Here is a 25595-nt window from a genome sequence, read left to right as displayed (position 1 = left end):
GGCACCCTTGCCAGTGTGTAAAGTTAAGGATGAGCATAAGCGCTTTGCTGTACTGGCGCATGAGTCTGCTTGTACAAGCTGCAATTATGGCTGGCTCCTATTAGGCAACAGAACAACAGACAGTTTTTGTGTATGGACACAACACATCACTGGTTTGGTTAAGTGGCAGAATTAGTTTGGGACTATTCAAAGCATAACAGAACGATCCCCACTTAGAACAAGCAAAAAAAGTGGCTCTTGGTTTCATTTAAAATTTGAGCTGCCAAACATTCGAATGGGAATGCTGGTGCCTTGATGTAGGCACCTAAATCCACATTCAGACACCCTGAATTTCAAAGGTGCCAAGCACTTGCCTTTCCCACTGCTTTCAACATGCTCTCCCAGGAGTCTGCATTTCCTTAACACAGACTTCTCCCTTCCAATCACCCCATTCTCTCAGCAGCTCAGTGACCCTGGTGCCTGGATATCATCTCTTAGGGAAACTCACTGCAATTTGTTTCATATTCTGGGTGACAGAGGGCCCAAGGAAATGTCCCGTAGACCCTGTAGGGCTAAGTGGAGCTCAGAGATGCCTCGGTCGCGTGCTGGCTCTTTGCAAGGGGGTGACGTGCATCCTCGGCACTTCTGGGCCCTGGCTATTCCAGTCCGCTGAAGGCACTAGTAGCTAGAGCATTTGGCAGCTCCCAGGAAGCACAGAGCAGCTGGCAGTTCTGGGCCCCGTCACAGCGCTTGTCAGTGGTGACTTAAAACATGAATGCAAAGCAACAGATGTAAAACTTCAACCAGGTTGATTACGGCATATTGCATGTTATCTTTTATTTGGTCTTGTTTCCACCCGGGCACTTCAGCTGGCTCTTTGCCAAGGAGATTATAATTGACCCTAGCCAGTGACAGTGGTGTCTTTGTTACACAGTAACTGCGGGGAACTCTTTAAAAGTCTAGGCAAGCAGAGAGCTGAGAGGCACTTCCCAAGACTTCTGGTCACCATGAAGACTCTTCTGACTGCAGCTCTGTGTCTATGCACGCTGGCTGCCTTCTCGGACTGTGTCACGGTCCAGGTAAGAGTTTTTTCATTCTTCCTGCAGCGTCACTGGCATCACATAGAGCTAAGCAGGAGTAGCCTGCGTGTCACCCAAGGATCAGAGTCCCCTGGGCATGGAGGCCAAGTGAACAAATCTGGGAGCTGAGGCCCAGGAAAATTAAGACCCAGACTTTCAAACGTGAACAACTAAATTTAGTTCCTAACTCCATTGGTGGGCGTTCCAAAGTGGCCTGATGCCCATAGGAGTGGAGCACCCAGAGCTGCCACTGACTGGAGTGGGAATTACCCCCTACTTACTACAAAGCTGAGCAGGGCACATTCCTAACTAAAAGGTCCGCCCAACTTCAGCTAGCTTGGGAATAAACCAGCTTGTCCTCAGGGGCCAGGGAAGGCTGAGATTGTTAAAACAAGTCCAAGTAACTCTGGACCATGTGTACTCTGCTGGGAATTTGGGGTGCCTCGAAACAGCCCCATACTACATCAACAAACTAAACTAACAAATAAAAAACCCTCATAGATCTAAGGTGACATTTGCAAACTGCCACCTAGTGCACTTTCCCTGCATTTATATCCCTTCCCCACTCCCTACGCCTCCTTCCTGTGTTCAGCACCGAGTACAATGGAGCGTTGATCAGGATGGACCTTCTTGGTGCTACAATCAAGAATACAAATAATACTTATAAAATAATCATAAGTCTCATCCTCTGCCAGGTGGTGTCCCCATCAGTTCCATACAACGGTGCCCCTGGTATTGCAGTACATACATTAAAACTGCCAGGCTGCGTGGAAAAACTTGCCAGCTGTCTACACTTGCTTGAATTTCCGCAAGAACACTGACGACTTCATGTAAGATTGTCACTGTTCTTGCAGAAATGCTATGCTGCTCCCATTCAGGCAAAAGCCCTCTTGTGCCAAAGCATTTGTGCAAGAGGGCCAGTGTAGACAACGTGGTTTTGTTTTGCGCAAAAAAGCCCCAATGGCGAAAATGGCGATAGGGGCTTTCTTGCGCAAAACCACGTCTAGATTGGCACAGATGCTTTTCCGCAAAAGCACTTTTTTGCGGAAAAGCGTCCATGCCAATCTAGACGCTCTTTTCCGCAAATGCTTTTAAAAGAAAAACTTTTCTGTTAAAAGCATTTGCGGAAAATCCTGCCAGTCTAGACGTAGCCCCACTGTGTTTAATTTTAAACCAGTGCTTGGGTTTTTGGGAAATAACTGAGAACTCGGAAAGGTGCAGAGTGAGAACAAACGCAGCAGCAGCCTGTGTCTCTAACAAGGGGCACAGCTATTTAGGAAAGAGGTGGGAAGGGTAAAGAATTGGAGATTAGGAAAGACCCATATACAACACACTAGTGTAATGACCCATGTCATAAAGCCCAGTCAGAAAATGTCGAATGACACATTAGATTATTTCCTTTCTACATTTGTCCAGCTAGCTTCAGCTTCCACCTGGTGGATTTCTCTGCTAGATGGAAGAAACCTTATTAAGTATTTGTTCCCCATGTGAGAGCAAATCCCGGGGCTGGAATGATTTAGTTGAGGTTGCTTTGAGCAGGGTTGGAGTAGATGACCTCCTGAGGTCTCTTCCAAACCTTATCTTCTATGCTTCCATGTAGGTACTAATAGCCTTTATCAAATGGGTCCTTAACTTCTTCTCTATGTTAAAACTATTGAGCTCCTTGAGTCTATTACAAAAGGCGTATTTTCCATCTCTTTAATAATTCTCATGGCCCCGCTCTGAACCCTTTTATAGAGCTCCATAATGAGGGAGGGACATAATATAAACATAAAAATGGAGAGATGGACAGATTAGATAGCTTTGATATACCACTGTCAAGGTTGAAATCTAGGCGCTCTTATCCCATTGCAAAGTGCTTCGAAATGCTTCCCACTGAGAGATACTAGAGCCTCGTGGAAGTCAGTGGTGTTATCTTCAGAAAAAGTAAAAGTAAAATGCCAGAAAGATCAATCAGTAGAGCAGTGACAACAATAAGTGTCAGAACTGCATCATTTTTAATGCTTTGCAAACAGCAGCCGAAAGGTGAATGGAAACTATTGTAAATACATTGCAGCAGATGGAAGACCTGAGCCTGGTTTCTCCTAACACAGGGGTCATAACCATAATTAGTCTTTAAGGTGCTGCTAGACTTTGTTTTCTAAGTGTAACCTGCAAAGTCCAGGCTCCCATGCTATTTCAGAGGAGAGCACGGATTGAAGAAAGGGGGGCTGAGGGCCAGAAGCTGCTAATGCCAGCTCACTCTAGGAAGGAGGGCAGTCACTGGACCTCTTTGTGCGTCAGCCAGCTGAGCTGAAAGAGCTGAAGGAAGAGCTTCTGAGCAAATAGCAAGCCCTGGAGATGTGGGTGAGGCGGGAGGGGATGCTGGGACAGGGGCCCAGGCAAGTGGAGAATGCTGGGAATGTGAGTGCAGCCTTTGAGGGACTCTGGAAAGGTGACTCGTGCACTCAGTGGGAGAATAGCACCCCCTTTTCTGTCCCATCTCACCCTGCGTTACTAATGGATCCCTTCACCTTTGGTGCCCATGGGGAGGGGATTTCCATAACCAGACAACTCTCCAGCTACTCTAGTAGCCTGAACTGAGCAGAGCCCAATGCCAGATGGTTCAAAGACAGCTGTAAGGTTCAGCTCTCCCATTTGCACCAGTGTTTATCCAACTGTCCACGAACTATCGAGGCTGTCCATAAGAACATAAGAACGGCCGTACTGGGTCAGACCAAAGGTCCATCTAGCCCAGTAGCCTGTCTGCCAACAGTGGCCAGCACCAGGTGCTCCAGAGAGGGTGGTCCAAAGACAATGATCAAGCGATTTGTCTCCTGCCATCCCTCTCCTGCTTCTGACAAACAGAGGCCAGGACACCATTTCTATCCCCTGGCTAATAGCCTTTTAACCTAACCTCCATGAAATTATCTAGCTTCTCTTTAAACTCTGTTAGGGTATGTCTACACTACCCCCCTAGTTCGAACTAGGGGTGTAATGTATGCATACCGAACTTGCTAATGAAGCCCGGGATTTGAATTTCCCGGGCTTCATTAGCATAAAGCCAGCGCCGCCATTTTTAAAAGCGAGCTAGTGCGAACCCCGTGCCGCGCGGCTACACGCGGCACGGGCTAGATAGTTCGAACTAGCTAGCCATTCCGAACTATCTGTACGCTGCGTGGAACGAGGTGTACAGATAGTTCGGAATGGCTAGCTAGTTCGAACTATCTAGCCTGTGCCGCGTGTAGCCGCGCGGCACGGGGTTCGCACTAGCCGGCTTTTAAAAATGGCGGTGCCGGCTTTATGCTAATGAAGCCCGGGAAATTCAAATCCCGGGCTTCATTAGCAAGTTCGGTATGCATACATTACCCCCCCTAGTTCGAACTAGCGGGGTAGTGTAGACATACCCTTATAGTCCTAGCCTTCACAGCCTCCTCTGGCAAGGAGTTCCACAGGTTGACTACACGCTGTGTGAAGAAGAACTTTCTTTTGTTAGTTTTAAACCTGCTACGCATTAACTTCATTTTGTGTCCTCTAGTTCTTCTACTATGGGAACTAATAAATAACTTTTCTTTATTCACCCTCTCCACACCACTCATGATTTTATATACCTCTATCATATCCCCCCTCAGTCTCCTCTTTTCTAAACTGAAAAGTCCCAGCAGTTTTAACCTCTCTTCTTATGGGACCCGTTCCAAACCCCTAATCATTTTAGTTGCCCTTTTCTGAACCCTTTCCAAGGCCAAAATATCTTTTTTGAGGTGAGGAGACCACATCTGTACATAGTATTCAAGATGTGGGCGTAGCATCGTTTTATACAGGGACAGTAAGGGGTGTAAAGCCCAGGGAAAGGACCAAGTCATGAAGTTACTTGTGATTTACATGTGTGATTTAAGCTGTCCCTATGTTTCAATGGGCTGGCGTCGGGAATTAGATTCTGCCGTCATTGCTCCTGCTGAATAGTATGCCCCTGGAAATGGTGCATTTCTTGCTCAGTGGAGGCACAGGGGGCTGTATGGAGATGGATGCTGGGATCTGGACTAATCCATGATCTAACAAGGTAGCTCTTGGAATAAAGACCGTTCACACTGACGGCTTGAGGGCACTCAAACTGCTGTAGGCTAAGGATGGACAGACTGTTTCAATGTGTGTCTCTACAATGGCAGGTGGGGAAGTTCTCGTTCCCCCTGGAATCCGTGAAGAAGCTGAAAGGCCTCCTGGACAGTCCTGTGGCCAAGAACCCTCAGCTGCGCAGTGCCAGCTTCACCCCTCCGTGTGACAACCCGGACCTGCCCACGGAGTTCCAGAGCCTGTGTGCGGCTCCTAACGCAGACATGATCTTCCAGGATCTAAGTAGGTGTTTCCTGCTGGTGCTCCAGAAATCAGCCTTGGTCAGTAGGGAAATACTGCCCTGAGCATCCCACAGCTCTGCCTTTCAAGGGCGGAATTTTGGGAGCCTGGGAGGTGGGGGCAGCTCAGCAGCTGTGTGCTCCAGGACACCGCTGGCTTTTCATCCCGTTCCCTGGACCCTAAGGGATGAGAGGAAGTGCCTGCATTGTGCACATGCCTCTCACGCCTGGCTGGTGAGCTCCCTTCATGCATGGAGTGCAAGCACTTTCCCCTCCATCCCCTAGCATCCGGGGAACGGGAAGAAAAGCCCCCCAAAATGGCACCTTTGGTCAGCCCACTCCACTCTCCCCATGCCCCAAAGCCCTAGTACCTTGTAAGTTTCAGGATGCTTTGGGGTTTGATTTCTCCTCTCTCCCTCCTGTGGGAGCTTTTCTCCTGGGAGAAGTTCAGTGTGGTCCGAGAGCGTGCAGCTCTTGTACATCCTTCCCCACGTGGCTCCTGTCCATCCCCTCAGAGGCAGCCCGCGTGCCAGCCCTCAGAGCACAGGGATCTCCATGCTCGGCTCTGCCGGAAGGTGTGCACGGCCCAGACACTCAGCTGGGACGGGTCTGGGTGCAGGCGGACGGCTCTGGCATTAGAGGAAAAGGAGAAGCTGGTCCTAACCGTATCTGTTGTCTTTGATTTTAGAACCCATTGCTAGGTCTCCTGAGCTCTGTGAGATTTGTGCTTTTGCTGCCTGTGCTGGCTGCTAGAGTCTTCCTCAGCCTCCAGCCCCAGGAAGCGTTACAGCAGCATGCTCCAGCGCTCCCCACAGCCCTTTCACCTCTCCTTTCACTGGCCTGGGAAGACAAGACAGCAACACTGACTCCTGCACCTCTCAGCACTGTTCCCTCCTGCCAGCACTGAACACCAGCAGCCAAACCACCCATTCCGCATACAAATAAAATGAATAAATTGGCTTTTGTATTTGTCTTCTGGTTTCTGAGCCTCCAGGGAACACTTAGGCTGTGTCTACACTGGGCCACTTATTCCGGAAAAGCAGCTGCTTTTCCAGAATAAGCTGCGAGCTGTCTACACTGGCCCCTTGAATTTCCGGAAAAGCACTGACGATTTACTGTAAGAAATCAGCTGCTTTTCTGGAAAAACTATGCTGCTCCCACTCGGGCAAAAGTCCTTTTTCCGGAAAACTGTTCCGGAAAAGGGCCAGTGTAGACAGCACAGTAGTCTTTTCCGGAAAAAAGCCCCGATTGCGAAAATGACAATTGGGGCTTTTTTCCGGAAAAGCACGTCTACATTGGCCACAGACGCTTTTCCGGGAAAAGGGCTTTTCCGGAAAAGCAGCCTGCCAATGTAGACGCTCTTTTTCCAGAAATACTTATAACAGAAAACTGTTCCGTTTTAAGCATTTCCAGAAATTCATGCCAGTGTAGACGTAGCCTTAGGGTGTGTTTCAGAGATTTTCTCCATTACTCTGAGGAACAAAAACTTAGATGTTTTAAAGGAAAGATAATCACATCATCACTTGACTCCAGGAGCTGGAGCTTTAAAAAACACCAAATGTCACAAAATGCACAATGAATTCACAAGAGATGGCAACACTGGCAAACACTCAAGATGCAGCACCAGGCCTGCTCGCCTCTCTCAAACCAGCATTTATCGATTAAAGACAGAAATTGCTATTTTTCCTGAAACGTACACTTCAAACCATCTATTTTGTGATTTTTTTTAGCTTGAAATTAAACCTTCATTGGGCATTCCAAACACTTTAGATGGGGATTTTTTCATTCCAATTTTACGCCATGACCAAGAAGAGAACCATGAGGGCCAAAATTAACTATTGCATAAAAGCTGTTCTCATGATCACTCCAGTTGAGAAATCTCATAAGAGATTTTCAGGGCCCAGGCCTGGGCCTGGGCCTGTTCCTGCAGGATATCTCCTTATACTTGAGCACAATTATCTACTGCGTACAGGTGAACAAATCGCTACATTTTTGGTTCAGAGGTTGACAAATTGGAGACAGTCCAGTGGAGGGTAACAAAAATGATTAAGGGTCTAGGCCTCTAGGGCATGTGTCTTATGAGGAGAGGCTGAGGGATTTGGGCTTCTTTAGCCAACACAAGCGAAGAGTGAGGGGGATGTGAGAGCAGCCTGCAACTCCCTGAATGAGGGGTCTGAAGAGGATGGAGCCAGGCTATTTTCACTGGTGACTCAGGGGTCAGCTCACCGCCACGGCGCCACCAGCCAGCTGTCCTGGGAATGAGCTCCTCTTGCCTCACTGGGTGCCTTTCTGCAGGTGGTGTCGCCCCATGTTTCTCCTTGGGGCAGGGCGTCCTCTTCCAGACGCTGCTCCCCAGCAGTGCCCGCACCTGTGTCCCAGCCCCCTGCCGGGGGAGGTTGTTCCCTCTGCTCACATCCCAAGTGCCTCTCTTTCACAGAGAACCCTGATCTCTTCCTTAGGCGCTGGAGCCTGGGAGCCTGTCTGGCCAGAGCTCCCCTCCCCTCGCCTCCCCTCGCCTCGCCCTGCCCTAGCTCCAGGGAGCCTCCTGCTTCCCCAGCAGCCAGGCCCTCCCTGCTGTCCCCTAGAACCGCTGGCAGTTCCCCTTTATAGCTCCTAGCTGGGCCCTTCTCAGCCAGAGCTGCCTCAGCTGGGGCTTTGCTCCTAGCCCCGGCTCCCGGCTGGGGTCGCGCTCTTAAAGGGCCAGTGCGGGGCAAGCACCCTGTCACAGGGACACACGGCTGATCAAAGAGAAATGGTCTCAGGTTGCAGCGTGGGTGATCTAGGTTGAATATTAGTAAAGACTCTTTCACTGAGAGGCAGTGTCCCTCCAAGATTTCTCATCCGTGAGCAGAGTGAGTTTTGTTTTGTGCACCGCCGTTGACGCCGTGTGTTCCTGCACCACTGTGGAACCCGGCAGTTACTTACTAACTAACTAGCTAACTTAGTTAATTAGTTAGTCATGTGGGGCTCAGACCATGGGGCGCAGGATTCAGGGGGAGCTCGGAATAGGGGTCGGAGAGGGGGCAGCTCCTTGCTGAGGGGAGGCTGGAGCTGGGCTGCCCATTCCTCTGGGGTTCCTTGCAGGGGGTGGGCCCAGGACTGGGCTGCCTGGCTCCCCAGAAAGCTGCTCGTGGATGTGGGAGAGCCGAGCCGGGCTGCCAGACCCCTGGTCAGCTGGCAGCTCTTTATGGGAGGAGGGGCTGGGATGTGCTTCCCAGCTCCCTCAACTAGGGGACGAGCAGCTCCTGGGGTAAGAGGCCCGCCTGGCCGGTAGTGCAGCCGAGAGCCAGGGGGAGGTTTGGGAGCCATGTGGCAGCTCCACCCCCCTGGGGCCACCTGAGCAGCCACCACCACCATCCATTATGTGGCAGCTCCAGCTCCATCCCCAGCCGTGGCAGCCTGAGCAGCCCCCACCTCCCCTCTCCTCCTCTCCCCCAGCGGCCCTGCCAGTGGGCCATGGTGCCGTGCCCGCTGAAGCTGGAATCCAGCAGGGACAGCCTCACTTCACCCTGGCTCCAGCCAGACCAACCGGGGCAGGGCAGACGCCTGCCACCTCCACTCACCTTCCAGGCAGCAGGAAGGCGAGTGCTGCTGCACGGCTCTGCAGGTGAGGTGGGCGAGCCTCACAGCTTTTGTGCGCAGGCACCCAGCGCAGAGAGAACCCTGCTAGGAGGGGGAAGCGCTGGGCTGGTTCCCTGGGGAGAGGGTGGAACCTCCATCCCTAGGGGTGTTTATGTCTCGGCTTGACCAAGCCCTGGCTGGGATGGTTGAGTTGGGGTTGAGAGGGGGCTGGACTTGATGACTCCTGAGGTCTCTGCCAGCCCTGGGATTCCAGGGTTTTATTAACATTGTATGAGAAAATATGGACACTCAATGACCAAACACAAGAAGAAACAGGGTTTCTCCCAGGCAGAAAGGAAGGCAGCTCAAACGAAAGTACGCAAGGTAGGCACAGTATTTCCTCCAATTTTTATGTCCATGTGCAGAAAATGTCATGTCACTGCTCCCCTCCCCCCCCCCCCGCTTTACAGAAATTGGCTTATGAATATGAGAATGCATGATCTGAAGATGCTGTATGCAAAACAGATCATGTGACATGCCGTTTGAAAGGTCGTAACCCACTGAATCCATATCTCCTATTTGTGTGGATGTATCTTTCTTGCATGTGAAGTTAGAAATATGAAGTGTGAATCTGCTTATGATTCTAAATGTGCTAACGAGCACCATTAGGGATACTTTGGGATCTTAATGACTCAGTTCTCATACTCATGACCTGTGAATAGCCTGGTTTGTCCTGCAAGCCCAAACTACTGTTGGTCTCAGAAAGACCAGTGGCCAGGCCACCTGATGCAGAAACTCGTTGTGGGTCCTGTACTTTTCCACTGAAGGTGAGAAAAGTTGGAACTGAGCACAAACAGCTTCCATGGGGGGGTAGGAACCAAACATAGGGGCAGTTGCCACACACCAGGAGAGACCCCCTCACACACACATGCACACTTGCCACCTAAGATGCCTGTTGGAAACACTGCACGCTTGTTTTGGAATAAACTGTTCTGGAAGAGTTACTCTAAAATAGCTTATTTCGAAATAGCACGTCTACACTGCAGGGAGGCCTCAAACTGAGTCCGAGACAGGCCTCCATAATAGACGTGCAGCCTTGATTGAGAGCCCTGGGGAGGACTAACTTACAATGGCCCTGGGGAGGGGCTATTTCGAAATAGCAGCAGTGGAGCGTCCACAGGTCTTGTTCCAAAATAGCTATTTCAGAAGAAGTGTTTTTCCTCGTGGAATGAAGTTTACAGAAATCGGAATAAGCCGCCCGTTATTTTGATATTATTTTGAAATAACGGGATTGCTGTGTAGAGCCTCGCATTGTAATTTCGGAATAACGCTAGTTATTCTGAAATAACAGTGCTGTGTTGACACACCCTAAGACTGAACAGGGGGATCAGTCCCAAGCTAGGAGGTTGCTTAGCTTGTGAAAGATGTTTAGAACCACTGCTTACGGTAGGAATTTTCACGTAACAAGTTTCTTAGTGGATTAGGATGAGCTGGTGTTTTTTGTCTATTTTAATGTAGTAATTTACTTTGATCTAACTGTTTTCATTTGGACGCTCTTAAATCCTATTTTTTATACTTATTATGATCAAGTCCAGACAGGTGCAGGCTACTCTGGGGAGGGTATGTCTAGACTACATGCCTCTGCTGACAGAGGCATGTACAATAGGCTACCCGACAGTCAATAAAGTGGGGATTTAAATATCCCTAGCTTCATTAGAATAAAAATGGCCGCCACGCTGTGCCAGCTCAGCTGATCATCCACACAGTGCGTGAGTCAAGACGTGGAGCAGTCAACAGGGGAAGCCTTTGTCAACTGCTCCCTTATGCCTCGTGGAACAATCTAATTGCTTTGCATTCACCAGGCTTTCACCTTTTTTTCATAGAACCCTAGAATCCCAGGGCTGGAAGAGACCTCAGGAGTCATCGAGTCCAGCCTCCTGCCCAAGGCAGGGCCAATCCAACTCAATCATCCCAGCCAGGGCTCTGTCAAGCCAGGACATAAACACCCCTAGGGATGGAGATTCCACTATTTCCCTAGGGAACCCATCCCAGCGCTTCTCCACCCGCCTAGGGAAATAGTTTTTCCTAATATCCAACTTAGGCCTCCCCCACTGTAACCTGAGCCCATTGCTCCTTGTTCTTTCATCCGTCACTACTGAGAACAGCCTCTCTCCATCCTCTCTGGAACCCCCTTCAGGGAGTTGCAGGCTGCTCTCAAATCCCCCCTCACTCTTCTCTTCTGCAAACTAAACAAACCCAAATCTCTCAGCCTCTCCTCATAGGTCATGTGCTCCAGCCCCCGAATCATTTTGGTTGTCCTCTGCTGGACCCTCTCCAAAGCGTCCACATCCTTTCTGTAATGGGGCCCCAAAATTGGATGCATCACTCCAGATGTGGCTTCACTAGTGCTGACTAAAGGGGAATAATCACTTCTCTAGATCTGCTGGCAATGCTCCTCCTAATGCACCCTAATATTCCTAATATGCCACTTCTGCACTTCAAAGGGGCAGCTCTGCATGGAGCCTGGGGTCAGCTGGGGACTCCAGCTAATCCTGTGCTCCATGGGGTGCTGCCCCATTGAAACATCGCTGCGGCATTTCGAAGGGGAGTTGCATGCGATTAATTAAGTGATTAATCATGATTAAATTTTTAATTGCTTGACAGCCCTATTTTGCATTTATTCAGGAAGCCAGAGGTTTATTCACATCTGGCACTAACACAGGTGCCTTGCTGGCTACTCCACCCACACTCATCACAGTCTAGTTCCTGTTCCCTGCCAGCTCTTATAGCTGCAGACACAGAGGCCAGAGCTTGTGGCAGGAAGCCGGCCCAGGGAGCTTCCAGACACCACACGGCTGCCAGTGACTGACATGTGGTCACCATATCCCATCCACAAGCCCCCCAAGAGCCCACTGCCCATCCCAGGGGCATTCAGAGGGCTCCCAGGAGCCTGCCAGCGTGCGCCATCCTGGTCTGGGGTGAGGGAGCACGGCAAGCCCTGCACCGCACCTGGGGAGTGGCACAGCCCTTTCCCCACCTGGTGCTGGGCTCGGGGCTGGACACACCCATCATCACCTGGCTGGGGGCCCAGCCTGGTAGCATGAGGAGGAGCAGGAGGAAACGGCCAGCACCGTGACCACACTCACATGGGAGCCAGTACCCCAGGGCTCCAGGCATCCTCCGAGGCTGGGGGCGGGGGCGGAATCATCAGGTGAGTGCTCTTGGTTTCTCACATGCACAGGGTGGGGCTGGCGGGAGCTGAGGGGCTCTGGTGCGATCATCGCTCGGCCGTCTCGGCCTGGCCCTTGCTCTGCAGCATGTACATGTGGATGCATGAGCAGCAGCAATCCGCAGCACACAGACCCAGGAAACAGCCCTGGGGCACCCCTGGCTCCTGCTCACAGAATCTGGGGAGGCCACCCACACCCTCCCACCATGAGCCACTGCTGGAAGGAGGCTGGGGACAAGGCCACACACATCCGCACAGCACACGGACACGCCTGCCCACTCATGGCACCACCTGCTTCTGCGGACAGCACTGCTAGGTGCCGGTGTGCGCGCGGCCCCCATGGAAGCCCAGGTAGCTCGAGGCCCCCTCCCCGCCATTGGAGCCCAGTGTGGCCAGACACTTCCCTTGCCTGCTTGTCCGTGGGATGTGGGGAGAGGGAAGCATGGTCCCCTGGGGACCTCTGGGCCTCTCTGAGGCAGGACCTGCTCTCCAGGCCACACATGACCTTGCTTCCGGGACATCACCATCCTGCACCCTGAGCACTGTTGCTCTCAGCTCACTGATGAGGGCAAGGCCTCAGGGACAGTGTCTCCAGGGATGACTGAGCACCTCTCTTTATTCTCCCCAGCCAGACCAGCCTTGACTGTGGGGCGATCACCAGCAGCTGAGCCAGCCGCCTGGCCCCGGGAAAGCCACAGGCACCAGAGGTTCCAGGAAGACCTAATGAGGGAGCACGTGTCCGTCCTGCGGGACATGCTGCAGACACTGGCCCAGAAGGCCTGGGATGACGCACAATGGGGACTGAGCTACTGCAGCGGGGCTGCAACATGAGTGCGACCGTCCGGGAGACGATGACCTTCTCGGCACCAGTCCCAGTCCCTGCTCGTACCCGCTCCCCCTCCCATGCTAGCCCCTGCCGCCCCTTCCATGACTGACCCTGATCGAGCCCCCCTCCTGCATATCCCCCATCCGCCCAGGACCCAAACCCAAAGTCGCCGAGGTCCCTGGACACGAGGTGGAAGAAGCAGCTGAGCCACACACCAGTCTCAGCCCCAGCTCTAAGCCTCTCCTCCCACCTCCAGGTTTCTCAGCCCCCCTCCCCACTTACTTTTATCCCAAATAAAAAATCACAACGTTCTTTTTTCAAAACCAAACATGTTTTTTTATTGTGTGTGCAGGGAAGAGGGGTTGTAGGGGGAAGGGAGGGGTTGTTGGAGCAAAGGCAGAGAGGGGCAAAGCCCAGGTCCCTAGTGGGGAGGTCCTGGGGAGAGTTGCTGGAGACTTTCAGAGAAACCCTCTCTCAGGGCCTCCCGGCTGCGCACCCCGACCTGATGGGCCTGGCGGATGGCAGCTGCTCGAAGGCCCATCTCTCCTGGCCAGCGTCTGCCACCCCATCCTGGAAAGAAGGCCTCCCCCTTCATCTTCACATTGTTGTGGAGCACACAGCACGCGGAGATCCCCCGGGGGGTGTTGTGCTCCCCCACATCGAGGTGGGTCAGGAGGCACCTGAACCACAAGCACCTGAAGGTGCATTCGGCCTGCATGTGAGCCCTTCCCAGGCAGCCATTGAACCAGTCCTTGCTAGGGGCCAGGTGGCTGGCGTAGGGCTTCATCAGCCACGGCATGAGGGAGTAGGCTGCATCCCCCACCATGCACAGTGGCATGTCCACATCCTCACCCTTGATACTGCATTCGGGGAAGAAAATGCCGTCCTCCAGCTTGTGGTAGAGGCTGGAGTTGTGGAAGACACGGACGTTGTCTGTGAACTGGTCGACCAGTGTCTGAAGGTCCATCAAAAAGTATCTCTTCCGATTTGTACACTGTGCTGCCTGGCAGTCAGGGACAAGGATGGGAATGTGAGTTCTATCTATAGCCTCCACCCCCCCCAATTGTGGGGCTATAGATAGGGCAGCAAATCCAGCCACGATGGGGTCCACGTCACCCGGGCAGCTGACCCAGCGCAGCAGGGTGGTGTTTCTGGCCCTTGCCACCTGAAGAAGGAGACAAACAAAGAAACAAAACAGAGAATCAAAGGGGGTCCTTTGTAGGTCCCTGAGCCCTCCCCCCCCCACAAACACCACAAGAGCCACTCCCTATGAAGCTGTCTCCCTTCCCCCCCAGGGCTGTGTGAGGACAGGACTGCAGAACCTCTCGGAGATGGGGCTTCCCCACCACTACTCCCAGCCCACCCCCACTCCTCCAAACCCCCCTTTCCCTAAGGTCCCCCTTTCCAATACTCCCCCCTGTCCAGGAACTGCAGCCCAGGAGCACCATACCTGCACGAGGAGGACCCTAACGGTCGACTTTCTCATGCCAAACTGGTTGCCCATGGACTGATAACTGTCAGGTGTGCTAACAACTTCTCCAGAGGGATGGCGGGTCACATTCGGGTATCACATCATTGGAGGGCAGGGAAGAGCCAGGCACACAACTCCGAGAACGTCTCCTTCCTCATGGAAGTTTTGGAGCCACTGCTGGTCGTCCCACTGCTCCGTCACCAGCTGGTCCCACCAGTCAGAACTGGTGTCCAGCCTCCAGAACCGTCTCTCCAGTGTGGGGTGCGCTCGTAAGGGCCTTGCTCCCACGCACAGACAGAAGGTCTCAAAGATGAGCTGGGAGTCGAGCTTGTGAACGGCCATGAAGGCAGCCTGTAGAACCTGCTGCAGAAACTGCAGTATGGCCGTGTGGGGCCATTGCATGCCCAGAGGAAGCTCTGGCTGCATGGCAAGGAGTGTGCTGTGGTGTCCAAAGACAGGGCAACCAGAGCACACAAAGGAGATGCTTTGCTGTCCCTCGCAGAGGTAGGCAAGCAGGCAGCAGTAGCAGAGAAATGGCTGTCCAGGGGGGTCCCTTTAACCACGTGTCTCATCTAGCCTTAGGCAGCAGCACCGGAAGCAACTGCTGACCCAATGCCCTGCCTGAACTGGTTCCGAGAGGCCTTAAAGCAAGAGAGCATCTAGTCGGTGTAGACGCTCTCATTCGAAATAGCAAATCACTATTCTGTTGCACTGTTTATGTGCGGATGCTCTATTTCAAAATAATTACAGACAGTCCCCGGCTTACGATTTGGTCATAAGTCGGAAATACCCTTAAATGTGCTGCCCGCACTGTTCGAAAAACTTGACGTACATGGTTCTCAACTCAAAAATATTATAATGGGGTTAATGGGAGGTTGGTCGTAAATATGGATGGTCGTAAGTCAGTGTGTTCTTAAGTCAGGGAGTGGCTGTATTCCAAAAGAAGCTTGCAGTGTAGATGTACCCTTAGACTTGCCACAAAATGCCATCAGTTAACTTTAATGTTAGTGTTAGGCCCTAGAGAATTGGGCCTAGTGAAGTTATGCTAAGACAGATCAAGGAAAGAGGTTAACAAAGGTTTCTGGGTAGTCCCTGAGCAGAACTAGAGACATGGTTCAAGCAAGGGGCGCTCCCTACATACTTGCTTGAGTTGCAGAAGTAAAATAAGTGAAAGGCTGCATTCCTATACCGGTTGTGATGGGAACAGCTAGTTTGAGAACTGATAAGGTAACTCCCGGTTTCTGTTCTCACCCTGATCTTAACAAACTGTCTCTGCCCTCTGTTTGTTTTAACTCCCTGTCTCCTTGTTGTTTGGTACTTGCCTTCTGGGCTGATAAGAAAGCTGTTGACGCATTATGAATTGCTTAAAGCCATGGGCTACGTCTACATTGGCCCCTTTTCCGGAAGGGGCATGGTAATTTTTGAAACTTTAAAGTAGGAATAAGATCCTCCGGAAAAGGGCGCTTTTTCCGGAGGATTGGGGCCAGTGTGGACGCTCTTTTCCGGCTTTTCTAAAAGCCGGAAAAAAGCGGCGGACATTTTTATTTAAATGCCGCGGGGGATATTTAAATCCCCCGCGCATTTCCCTATTGCGATTTCAAAAATTACCATGCCCCTTCCGGAAAAGGGGCCAATGTAGACGTAGCCATGAAGTATACGCATTAACACTAGAAGCTTCTAACTAATTAAGGGGGGCTGAGATGCTTGGGCAAATGTTTTATGATGCAACGGAACTGTCTATATAAACTTACTTGTTACTGAAATTGTGGCTGGTTCACTTGGGAGATGGGCCGCTCTCTATTGTAGTGCGCACTATCCAATAAAAAGCTTGTGATTGAACCTTGCTGGTGTTGCCTGTCTCTTCGCGGTCAGACAACGAACGGAGGCTGTCCGGGTTCGAGTCCCCAACATTAGTTACTTTTGTAACAGTACAGTTACTATGCGCATGAAACAGCGTCAATTTTCTAGAATTCGTAACCAAAATACCACTTAAAGACAAAGAATATTCACTGACAAATAAGAATGTGCAGACTATTGTGTCTTTCAGCATTTTTATTTATTTCCGTACTATACCGCTCAACTATAATGTTTCTTTGCATCTTTTTCTGTAAGTGGGAAGTAACACGCATTAAACTGAACAGAAAACAACTATTAGTTTTACAATTACAACTGCAAATGCATATACTGAAGAACAATCACAGGAAGCTGGGAGGGGTTGCAACTGCTTTGGAGGATAGAGGCATAATTCAGAATGATCTGGACAAACTGGAGAAATGGTCTGAGGTAAACAGGATGAAGTTTAATAAGGCCAAATGCAAAGTGCTCCACTTAGGAAGGAACAATCAGTTTCACACACACAGAATGGGAAACGACGGTCTGGGAAGGAGAACGGCAGAAAGGGATCATAGCAGACCACAATCTAAGTTTGAGTCAACAGTGTGACGCTGTTGCAAAAAAAGCAAACATGATTCTGGGCTGCAATAACAGGGCTGTGTCTACACTGGCATGAATTTCCGGAATTGCTTAAAACGGAATACTATTCTGTTTTCAGTTTTTCCGGAAAAGGAGTGTCTACATTGGCAGGCTGCTTTTCTGGAAAAGCCCTTTTTCCGGAAAAGTGTCTGTGGCCAATGCAGACGCACTTTTCCGGAAAAGAGCCCCGATCGCCATTTTCGCGATGGGGCTTTTTTCCGGAAAAGACTACTGGGCTGTCTACACTGGCCCTTTTCCAGAACAGTGTTCCGGAATAAGGACTTATGCCCGAGCGGGAGCAGAATAGTTTTTCCGGAATAGCGGCTGATTTTGTACAGTAGAGCATCGTTGCTTTTCCGGAAATTCAAGGGCCAGTGTAGACAGCTCACAGCTTATTCCGGAAAAGCGGCTGATTTTCCAGAATAAGTGGCCCAGTGTAGACACAGCCCAGGAGTGTTGTGAACAAGACACAAGAAGTCATTCTTCTACTCTACTCTGCATTGATTAGCCCTCAACTGGAGCATTGTGTCCAGTTCTGGGCACCGCATTTCAGGAAAGATGTGGAGAAATTGGAGAAGGTCCAGAGAAGAGCAACAAGATGATGAAAGGTCTAGAGAACGTGAGCTATGAAGGAAGACTGAAAGAACTGGGCTTGTTTAGTCTGGAAAGGAGAAGGCCGGGAGGGGACACGAGAGCGGTTTTCAGGTGTCTAAAAAGGTGTCACAAGGAGGAGGGAACCAAATTGCTCTCCTTGGCCTCTGAGGACAGGCCAAGAAGCACGGGGCTCCACAATGCTCCATTAAAGGCCCGGGCTCCAGCCACGGCCACTCCCACAGTAGCGGTGGCCAGGAGCTCCAGGCACCTTTGTATCATCGGGCCCCAGAACAACAGCCCCCTTTCTCTCCCCTCACCCCATCCATGGGCCAGGTTGGGAGGAAACGTTGTTCAGGAGTCTCAGGGTGACTCTCCCCTGGAGAGCTTCGGGGGAAGAGCTCTCCTGTCAGCATAAGAAAGCTGCCTGAGTGCCAGGCAGGAGCTGTGCTGGCATGCAAAGCTCTCCCACTGACAGTGCTGCCCACCAGCACTTGCGTCCCCCAGGAGCATGGCTCAGTCATTCCCCTGAGCCACATAAGTTAGAAACAAAGCAGGTGGATGGGAAGCCTAAAAGAGCAAACGACAGTGCTGGTGCAAACGATGCTGCAGGATACATGCCGGGATTGCAGGGGTTGGCTGGCCTCACATTCTTGGTTTCATCCTTCCTAGAGACAACCAGCGCAGGCTGCATTGGCGCAGATCTCACAAACGTCTATGTCCTGGACAGCCAAGTCTGCTCAGGAAGAAAAGAGAGTAGGTCAGTGACCCTGGCAGGGTGTTTCCATAGGGCCTCCTTCTCACTGTGCATTGGAAGCTGTACTGGTCACCCCACAACACACCCTGGAAGGTTGCACCTTGGAAAGTCTTAACAGAAGAGCCACCTTTTCCTCCAGAGCGGGGGAAAGTCGTGCAGAGGAGCTTGGTGTTCAGTGACTGACCGGGTGCACTTGGCAGCACAGAGCTGGGTTGTACAGAACCCAGCTTTATTGATTCCCAAAGTTTAAAGCCAGAAAGGACCACAAGTAACTTAACTTCCTGGATACCGGAGGCCGTTCAGTTCCACCCGGTTCTGTCTGTACTGAGCTTCCTCATTTGTGTTTCACTAAAACGTCTTCCAAAAAAGAGCCAAGAGGTGAGAGAGAATCCTCCCTGACTTTGGGAGGTTTGTTCCCAGGGTTAATTACAGTTGGACTCTGTTTCTAATTTGAATGAACTCAGTTCTTGCTCTGCTTTTCTCCAGCAAAATGAAAGAGCCTTATAGGGCCTGGCTCTTGAGCAAGCAGCTGCAGTGCTCTGGCAGGCCAGGCTAGTTCTGGTGCAGGGTACACGTCTTTCCCTTGGACTGAGGGGCTGTGTCTACATTGGCACCCCTTTCCAGAAAAGGGATGCTAATGAGACACTTCGGAATTGCAAATGCCACGGGGGATTTAAATATCCCTCGCGGCATTTGCATGAACATGGCTGCCGCTTTTTTCTGGCTCGGGGTTTTGCCGGAGAAAAGTGCCAGTCTAGACGGGATCTTGCGGAAAATAAACCCTTTTCCAGAAGATCCCTTATTCCTACTTTCAAGGGTTAATTATAAGTAGGAATAAGGGATCTTCCGGAAAAGGGCTTATTTTCCGCAAGATCCCATCTAGACTGGTGCTTTTCTCCGGCAAAACCCCGAGCTGGAAAAAAGCCGCAGCCATGTTCATGCAAATGCCGTGGAGGATATTTAAATCCCCCACGGAATTTGCAATTCCAACCGGTATCATTAGCATCCCTTTTCTGGAAAGGGGTGCCAATGTAGACACAGCCAGGGTGTTTAGTCTGGACGATGCTTGTCTTGACCTAGGGTGTGTCTAGACTACAGGTTATTTTTCTGAAAAAGTAGACTTTTTTAAAAAAATGTCACCTGCGTCTGGGACTGCAGCCATGTTCTTTTGAAAGTAAATCGAAAGAACGCGACAGCTTTTTCTATCTCAGTAAACCTCAATTTACGAAGAATAATGCCTTTTTTCGAATGTACTCTTTTGAAAAAAGGCACTATTGAATGCAAACTGTGCTTTTTCAAAAGAGAGCATCTAGACTCTCTCTTTTGAAAAAGCAGCTCGCTTTTTTGAAAAATCTGTTTGTAGTCTGGACGCTCTCTTTCAAAAGAAGCTTGTAGTCTAGACGTAGCCCTAGTGAATTGTGGTGTTTGAATCCGCCGCCCCGCCCAGCTCAGAGAACAAATAAACAAAATAAAATATCAGACATTACAGAGGTTCATGAAGGAATCACTGTGAATTTTCCGCCCTGACCTATGCAGGTCAGACTAGATTGGAAAGCCCAGTCTAGGGCCCATGGGCATTGTGTAAGGCCAGCCACCTGTATCAGTACAATACACTAAAGGCCAACTCATCAGTGTTTTGTCATTGTGTTTACATCATTGTCATTTACCCACGTGTGTAAACACACAATACTGGACATAGGTTGTGTCTATCTCAAACATGCAACACAAGTCAAACATAAAATACCTGTCAATATAGGTGCCTTTACATCTGCTTTTAATCTACAGACTCTGTTTGGCCAACACAAGCGTGTGCTTAGGTTCACGTGGCCCTCCCATGGGCACCATGGGACCAGATCAACACAAAAGTCCCTTTGGGCTTTAAACCCAGCTAAGTAGTAGAATGGACAGAAAGCGGTCCCATAGCCCCTTCAGCTTGGTCCCAGCCATTCCTGCATGGCCAGGTGTCAGTATAGGCATGGCTGTGCAAGCTATCATCAACCTCCACACTGCCATTGCTACAGGGCCCCTGCCAGCTGCAGCAAGCGCATGGGAACACTGGCTTATCTGCGGTTACTGGAAGGGGCGAGGGGCTAGGCACACTTAGCTGCTCTCAGGACAGGCTGAGAGCCTCCAGGGACCCGTGCAGGAGCTCTGTGGCTGCCTCTCTCTAACATTCACAGCCACGCAGGCAAAGTGGGAAGGTTGAGAGTTTACGCTACGTACTCAGCCTGTGAAAAATGAGGGACACATCTTCCCTCTTACAGACATCCTGAAATTCCTTGGGCAGCTCGGGCCTTGAACACACAGGAATGAAACTTGTCCTAGCCATCATATGGGGCTTGGATCTGGCATCCATATCCAAGAGTTCCTTCAGCTTCTTCACAGCCTCTAGCGGGAACGAGAATTCCCCCTCCTGCGTAGAGAAAGCAAGGCAATACGGCAGGAAAAGTCATTACGCAGATCCCTCTTGCTTCACCAGAAGCTGCACACTGTTCCATTTCAGCCAACCAACCAGACAGAGGCTTCCCTAGATAACACTCTGGACAGTAACCGCAGCGCGCATTGCACACACACCGCCCTCCCCAGCCCTTCAGCTAAAAATCTCATTGGCATTGTCGGCTCCTGGAGAATCAAGAATGGAACTGTGCCACAGGGCCCTCCCCTCTGTGTGCGCCACAAAGCGTTCTGTATATTGACGTCAAAGCTGGTGGTAACTACTGTTTCTATGGGGCTTGGTGCCACCATCAGGGCAACACTGTCATATTGGCAGTCCAGCGGGAGAGGGATGGGTGCATAGAAAGGAATCGATCAGGTGGAGCAGGCAGAGCCCACTCCCTTTCCCACCAGAGAACATGGCTGTTCCTGAGCTGTAGAGCTGCCAGATTTTATAACGGAAGCTGAAACATTTCTTTGCCAATGATTTCTCTGTTTACACTCTGGAGATGCTACATGCCCCACAAAGCATCCTTCGTGCATCTCTGCAATGTGCCACCCAGCTCAGTGCCATATGGAAGGTATTGTGTTTACTATACACAGCCCCTGAAAACACATTGCAAAGACACATGGCTGTCTGTCACCCTCTTGGCGAAGACACTCTGCTGCTCGTCTTGCTGTAGGCCGCGTGGAACGAGAGCAGAGGGATTTCACAGGCCGACAGGCTCGGTGGGGTTTTAAAGCTGGGGATCCTGAACTAGCCCACGTGAAAGGGTTAGAATACTGCTCACAAGTGATTCGTGCGAGCTCTGGGTGAGCTGCAATGAATGAATGTCAACACAGGGCTCACAAATGCAAAGATACTTCCCATTCCGCGCAGCCACTGGGACTAGCTCTTCCCCAAGAAGTTGGGCTCAAAGTGCAAGTAGCTGGAACCTTCACCCCTGCCTGTGTGCCGTTGTGCACATGCACAAAATGCATTTGCTTTGTTACTAGCAGTAGAGTAAGCAAAGAGAACCAGGGGCCAACAGCACATTAAAGACATTAGAAAGGCAAAACCAATTTTCCAATGAGCTGTGGCTTTGTTTTGAATAGAAGAAGCTACTGCTGCAGCCGCAAGGCAGATGGGAAGAGCTGGAGATTTTTTTTTCCTTTCATAGAAACCATCTGTTCTCACCCCTACTCACTGGGCCCAGGGACAGCTTAGGGAAAAAGGAAGAGGAGACTCCTAAACAGCAACGCTCTGCCTGAAAACGGGAAGGAGAAAGTAGAGCAAAGCTGAGATTGTGTATAACAGTCCCTGGGAAACCTGCCCTCCACACAGAGATTTGATGAGCAGCTGACATTCCCATGAAGCTTGGGCAATTGCAATGAAATTGAATGATCACAGGCTCCTAATGAGGTCTAAGCACAGACAGAATTCACCCTCTCTGCCTCTGTCTGTCTGTCTCTCACACACTCACCCCTTGGCCCGCATTTGCAAATACCACAGCACCCCAATGTTCCCAAAGGGCCAGTAGGGGGTGATGATAATCTGGCCTTATTTACCATCCCCCTTTTGGGACTATTTTTTACTTCCTACGTGATATTTGTTCAGGCTCCGTCACAAAAAATAGAGGATTATTTTCAGGGAAATAGTGACTTCCTTCAGCCCAAAGGCTGGTTAGCCAGGTGGGCCACAATTCACGCACCCCTTCTTTGAAAGAGAAGCTCTCACTAGTGGCGGAGTCTGGAGGTGCCTGGCTGCAGGCTTCCTCAGGCATACGCTCGGCATGTAGCATCAGAGCATCTCGCACTGAAGGACTCCAAATCATGGTGCAAATGATCAAGCCTCACAAGCCCCATTGTGCTGACCCATCAATGGGGGAATGGGGAAATGAAGTCACCCCACGCCAGTGCCAAGGTAAGGCTTAGAACCCAGGAGACCATGGCATGACCCCTCCCTTTGCACCAAGCTACCCCTTGTAATAAGAAGAGAACGAGGTCTGAGAGCCCAAGATCTCACCTTGACATAGACAGGCTGGGAGCTGTGTGCCAGCATCAGAAGCATAATAGCTACTGGGAAAATGACGCCTTTCATGGCACCTTCCCTGCCTGGCTGCACGCTGTCTTGATCTGTGTTTGCCTTGCCCTGGGCCTCTCTGGCTCCTCTTCTCTCTCCTCTCGGCTCCCTCGTGCTCTGAGTGCTCAGTCCCTCCAGCAGCCAGGCCTGTTTCTGCCCGAGGTGAAGGGGGCTTTATAATGCCTTCATACAGAGCTCACTTGGTAACTCATTAATCCAACCTTTTAGAGAGCAAATTTATGGCAGTTAATAAAGGCTGCAGGGACTAATGGTTAACCACTGGCCAACAGAGCATATCAGCCCCACCCTATGCAGGTCCCAGACTTTATGAGTCTCTTCAGTCCTGGGAAAGTAGCTATAATCCAAGGGACCATAAAATCGCAGCCCTTGCATACCTAAGTCAAACACACTGGGCCCAGGTCCCCCAGGCCGTGGGTCCTTCTTCATTTCCAAGCCAGCTCATGGGTTTGCAAGGTTCTAAGACAAAAGGAGGCTAGGAATGCGATGAGAAGTGTTTGGCCATTTGAAGTAGCTGCTGGTCACTCTACTCCCTCCAGGAACTCCAGCGAGTAAGGAATGCAGCAATGGAGCAGGGGGAGGAGAAGAGTTGAATCTACTCAGGACACCTGGTGCCTGCTGTGGGAGGATCTTGCTGCTGCTCTTTGAAGCATCTTGCTAGATTGTTCTCATGCATGGCACTTCTTGTTCCCAGATCAGGCCCTTCATCCAGAGAGACAGTGTGATAGCCAGAGCCATGAATGGCGCACACGACGGGCACGAAGATGCACTCATTGTACTCTCGTTTCCTTTTTATTCCTCTGCTGGGGATAGAGCCTTATAAGAGCACGTCTACACTGCAACGCTATTTTGGAATATCTAGCGCTATTCCAGAATAACGTAGACTGTGTCTACACAGCAGGCAGTTATTTCAAAATGGTGTAAAAATACTGTCAAGCTAGAGGACTTCTGACTTCCACTCCTGTAACCCTCGTAGGAGGAGCAGGGAAAGTCAGAGGAAGAGGGCTTTACCTCGAAATAAGAGCTGTGTAGATGCTCCCTATTTCAAAATTGACGTAGCTCAATTTGCGTAGCTGATTTTGAGTTAAGCCCTTCTGTGTAAATTCACCCTAAGTCCCAGTGGCTTAATCATCATGAAATACAATCACCCAATCAATCACACAATCATAATCACAATCAGCGAACAGAGCAGCAGCCAACAGGGAAGCTGGCCTGGGAGTTCACACTGGGAGGAGTCTCATAGTGTTTCATGTGTTTTTTTCTCTCCAGCCTTTCAAGGAGGCATTTCATAATAGCTGAGGAATCTCTCCGAAGGAAGGCAGGGATGGATGGTGATAGGTCTGCTGTTGTTACCTGCACAGCGTGTGCCATGTTTGTCTTCCTCCCGAAAGAAAGAACGGATTTCATCTGCACCAAGTGCAAGCTGGTCACCATTTTGAAAGAAAAAATTGCAGGACTTGAGGCCCAAGAACCAACCCTACGTTCCATCAGAGAGGATGAAGACTTCCTCGATAGAAGGCAGCGTTTAATCCTGCAGGCACAACAGGCTGAAGAGCAAGTGAGAACAAGGAAGAGAACTGGCAGCATGTAACCTCTAGAAGAAGAAGGCCAACACAGGTATCCCCTATTCCTGTAGAGGTAAGTAACCGCTTTCAGGTTCTCTGTACAGGCAGTATGATGGAGAATGCTTTGGCAGGGACCTCTCAGGGAAGAAATCAGAGGGAGACCCCGTCTACTGGAAGGCATGAGATGCGTAGCCCTAGGGATGGGAGTTCCATGACCTCCACCCCCAAAAGAAGAAGACGGGACAGAGGTCCCTAAGAGGGACAGAGTCATCCATCTACCGTCCAGTATTGCAATCTCAAGAAGTGTGCTGCTTACCAGGAGCTAGCATTCAGGATATGACAGAGAGTTTCCAAAACTGATTAAATCTTTGGATCGCTACCACTTCCTGCTTCTCCATATGGGAACTAATAATATGGAGAAGAATGACCTCGAACAGGTCACTGCAGATTATGTAGTGCTGGGAAGAAGGATCAAGGAATTTGAAGTATAAGGGAACATCTACACTACATGGCTCTGTCGACGGAGCCATGTAGATGAGCTTTGTAGACATAGCAAAATGAAGCGGCGACTTAAATAATCGCCGCTTCATTTACATCAAAATGGCTGCCGAGCTTTGCTGATCAGCTGTTTGTCGGCTCAGCGCGGTAGTCTGGACGCTCGGTGGTCGACATCAAAAGTCTTTGTCGGCCGCCCCAGTAAACCTCATCTCATGAGGCATAACGGAGCGGTCAACAAAGGCTTTTCATGTCGACCGCTGAGCGTCCAGACTACCGCACTGACCACCAAACAGCCAAACAAAAGCTCAGCATGCAGCAAAAAAACCCCAAACACAAGCACAAACATACACTACATACAGCCACTTCCCTCAACGGTCCTGTATTAGCTTCCTTCTTTATCTGGAGAACTCCCTCTCCAAACTCCCTGTTAACAGGCCCTGTTAAAGAAGCTTTATTGAAGGCACAGGAAGAAACCATCCCAATGTGCAGCAAGAAAAGCAAATATGGTAGGCGACCAGATTGGCTTACCAGTGACATCCTTAGTGAGCTTAAACACAAAAAGGAAGTTTACAAGAAGTGGAAACTTGGACAGATGACTAGGGAGGAGTATAAATATATTGGTCAAGAATACAGGGGAGTTACCAGGAAGGAGAAAGCGCAATTGGAATTTCAGCTAGAAAGGAATGTGAAGGGGAACAAGAAAGGTTTCTACAGGCATGTTAGCAA

At 50.5% G+C, this 25595-nt stretch overlaps 2 protein-coding genes across 2 annotated transcripts; one reads left to right on the top strand and one right to left on the bottom strand.

The window, feature by feature from the left end:
- Positions 1-901: 901 nt before the first annotated feature.
- Positions 902-6346, top strand: GUCA2A (guanylate cyclase activator 2A). The gene is made up of 3 exons (XM_006123636.5): positions 902-1058; positions 5204-5390; positions 6075-6346. The coding sequence occupies exons 1-3, from the start codon at positions 987-989 to the stop codon at positions 6137-6139; spliced, it is 324 nt and encodes a 107-aa protein (XP_006123698.1). The 5' UTR covers positions 902-986; the 3' UTR covers positions 6140-6346.
- Positions 6347-16507: 10161 nt separating this feature from the next.
- Positions 16508-22949, bottom strand: LOC102460270 (guanylin-like). Its single transcript, XM_006123637.5, has 3 exons — positions 22732-22949; positions 20517-20706; positions 16508-18272 (listed from the first exon to the last, which is right to left on the bottom strand). The coding sequence occupies exons 1-3, from the start codon at positions 22804-22806 to the stop codon at positions 18205-18207; spliced, it is 333 nt and encodes a 110-aa protein (XP_006123699.2). The 5' UTR covers positions 22807-22949; the 3' UTR covers positions 16508-18204.
- Positions 22950-25595: the final 2646 nt, after the last annotated feature.

Source organism: Pelodiscus sinensis, chromosome 24 (assembly GCF_052426305.1).
Source record: "Pelodiscus sinensis isolate ZL-2025 chromosome 24, ASM5242630v1, whole genome shotgun sequence".
NCBI lineage: Eukaryota > Metazoa > Chordata > Testudines > Trionychidae > Pelodiscus > Pelodiscus sinensis.
This window is presented reverse-complemented; position numbering and strand designations above follow the sequence as displayed.

What these genes read in the sequence shown, in the direction of transcription:
- GUCA2A (XM_006123636.5), top strand. Translation starts at nt 987, where the DNA reads ATGAAGACTCTTCTGACTGCAGCTCTGTGTCTATGCACGCTGGCTGCC. An exon ending in CGGACTGTGTCACGGTCCAG is followed by an intron (nt 1,059 to 5,203) that starts GTAAGAGTTTTT and finishes CTACAATGGCAG; the next exon opens with GTGGGGAAGTTCTCGTTCCC. An exon ending in CATGATCTTCCAGGATCTAA is followed by an intron (nt 5,391 to 6,074) that starts GTAGGTGTTTCC and finishes CTTTGATTTTAG; the next exon opens with AACCCATTGCTAGGTCTCCT.
- LOC102460270 (XM_006123637.5), bottom strand. Translation starts at nt 22,806, where the DNA reads ATGAAAGGCGTCATTTTCCCAGTAGCTATTATGCTTCTGATGCTGGCA. An exon ending in CCCAGCCTGTCTATGTCAAG is followed by an intron (nt 20,707 to 22,731) that starts GTGAGATCTTGG and finishes TTCTCTACGCAG; the next exon opens with GAGGGGGAATTCTCGTTCCC. An exon ending in CCTCATTTTTCACAGGCTGA is followed by an intron (nt 18,273 to 20,516) that starts GTACGTAGCGTA and finishes CTTCCTGAGCAG; the next exon opens with ACTTGGCTGTCCAGGACATA.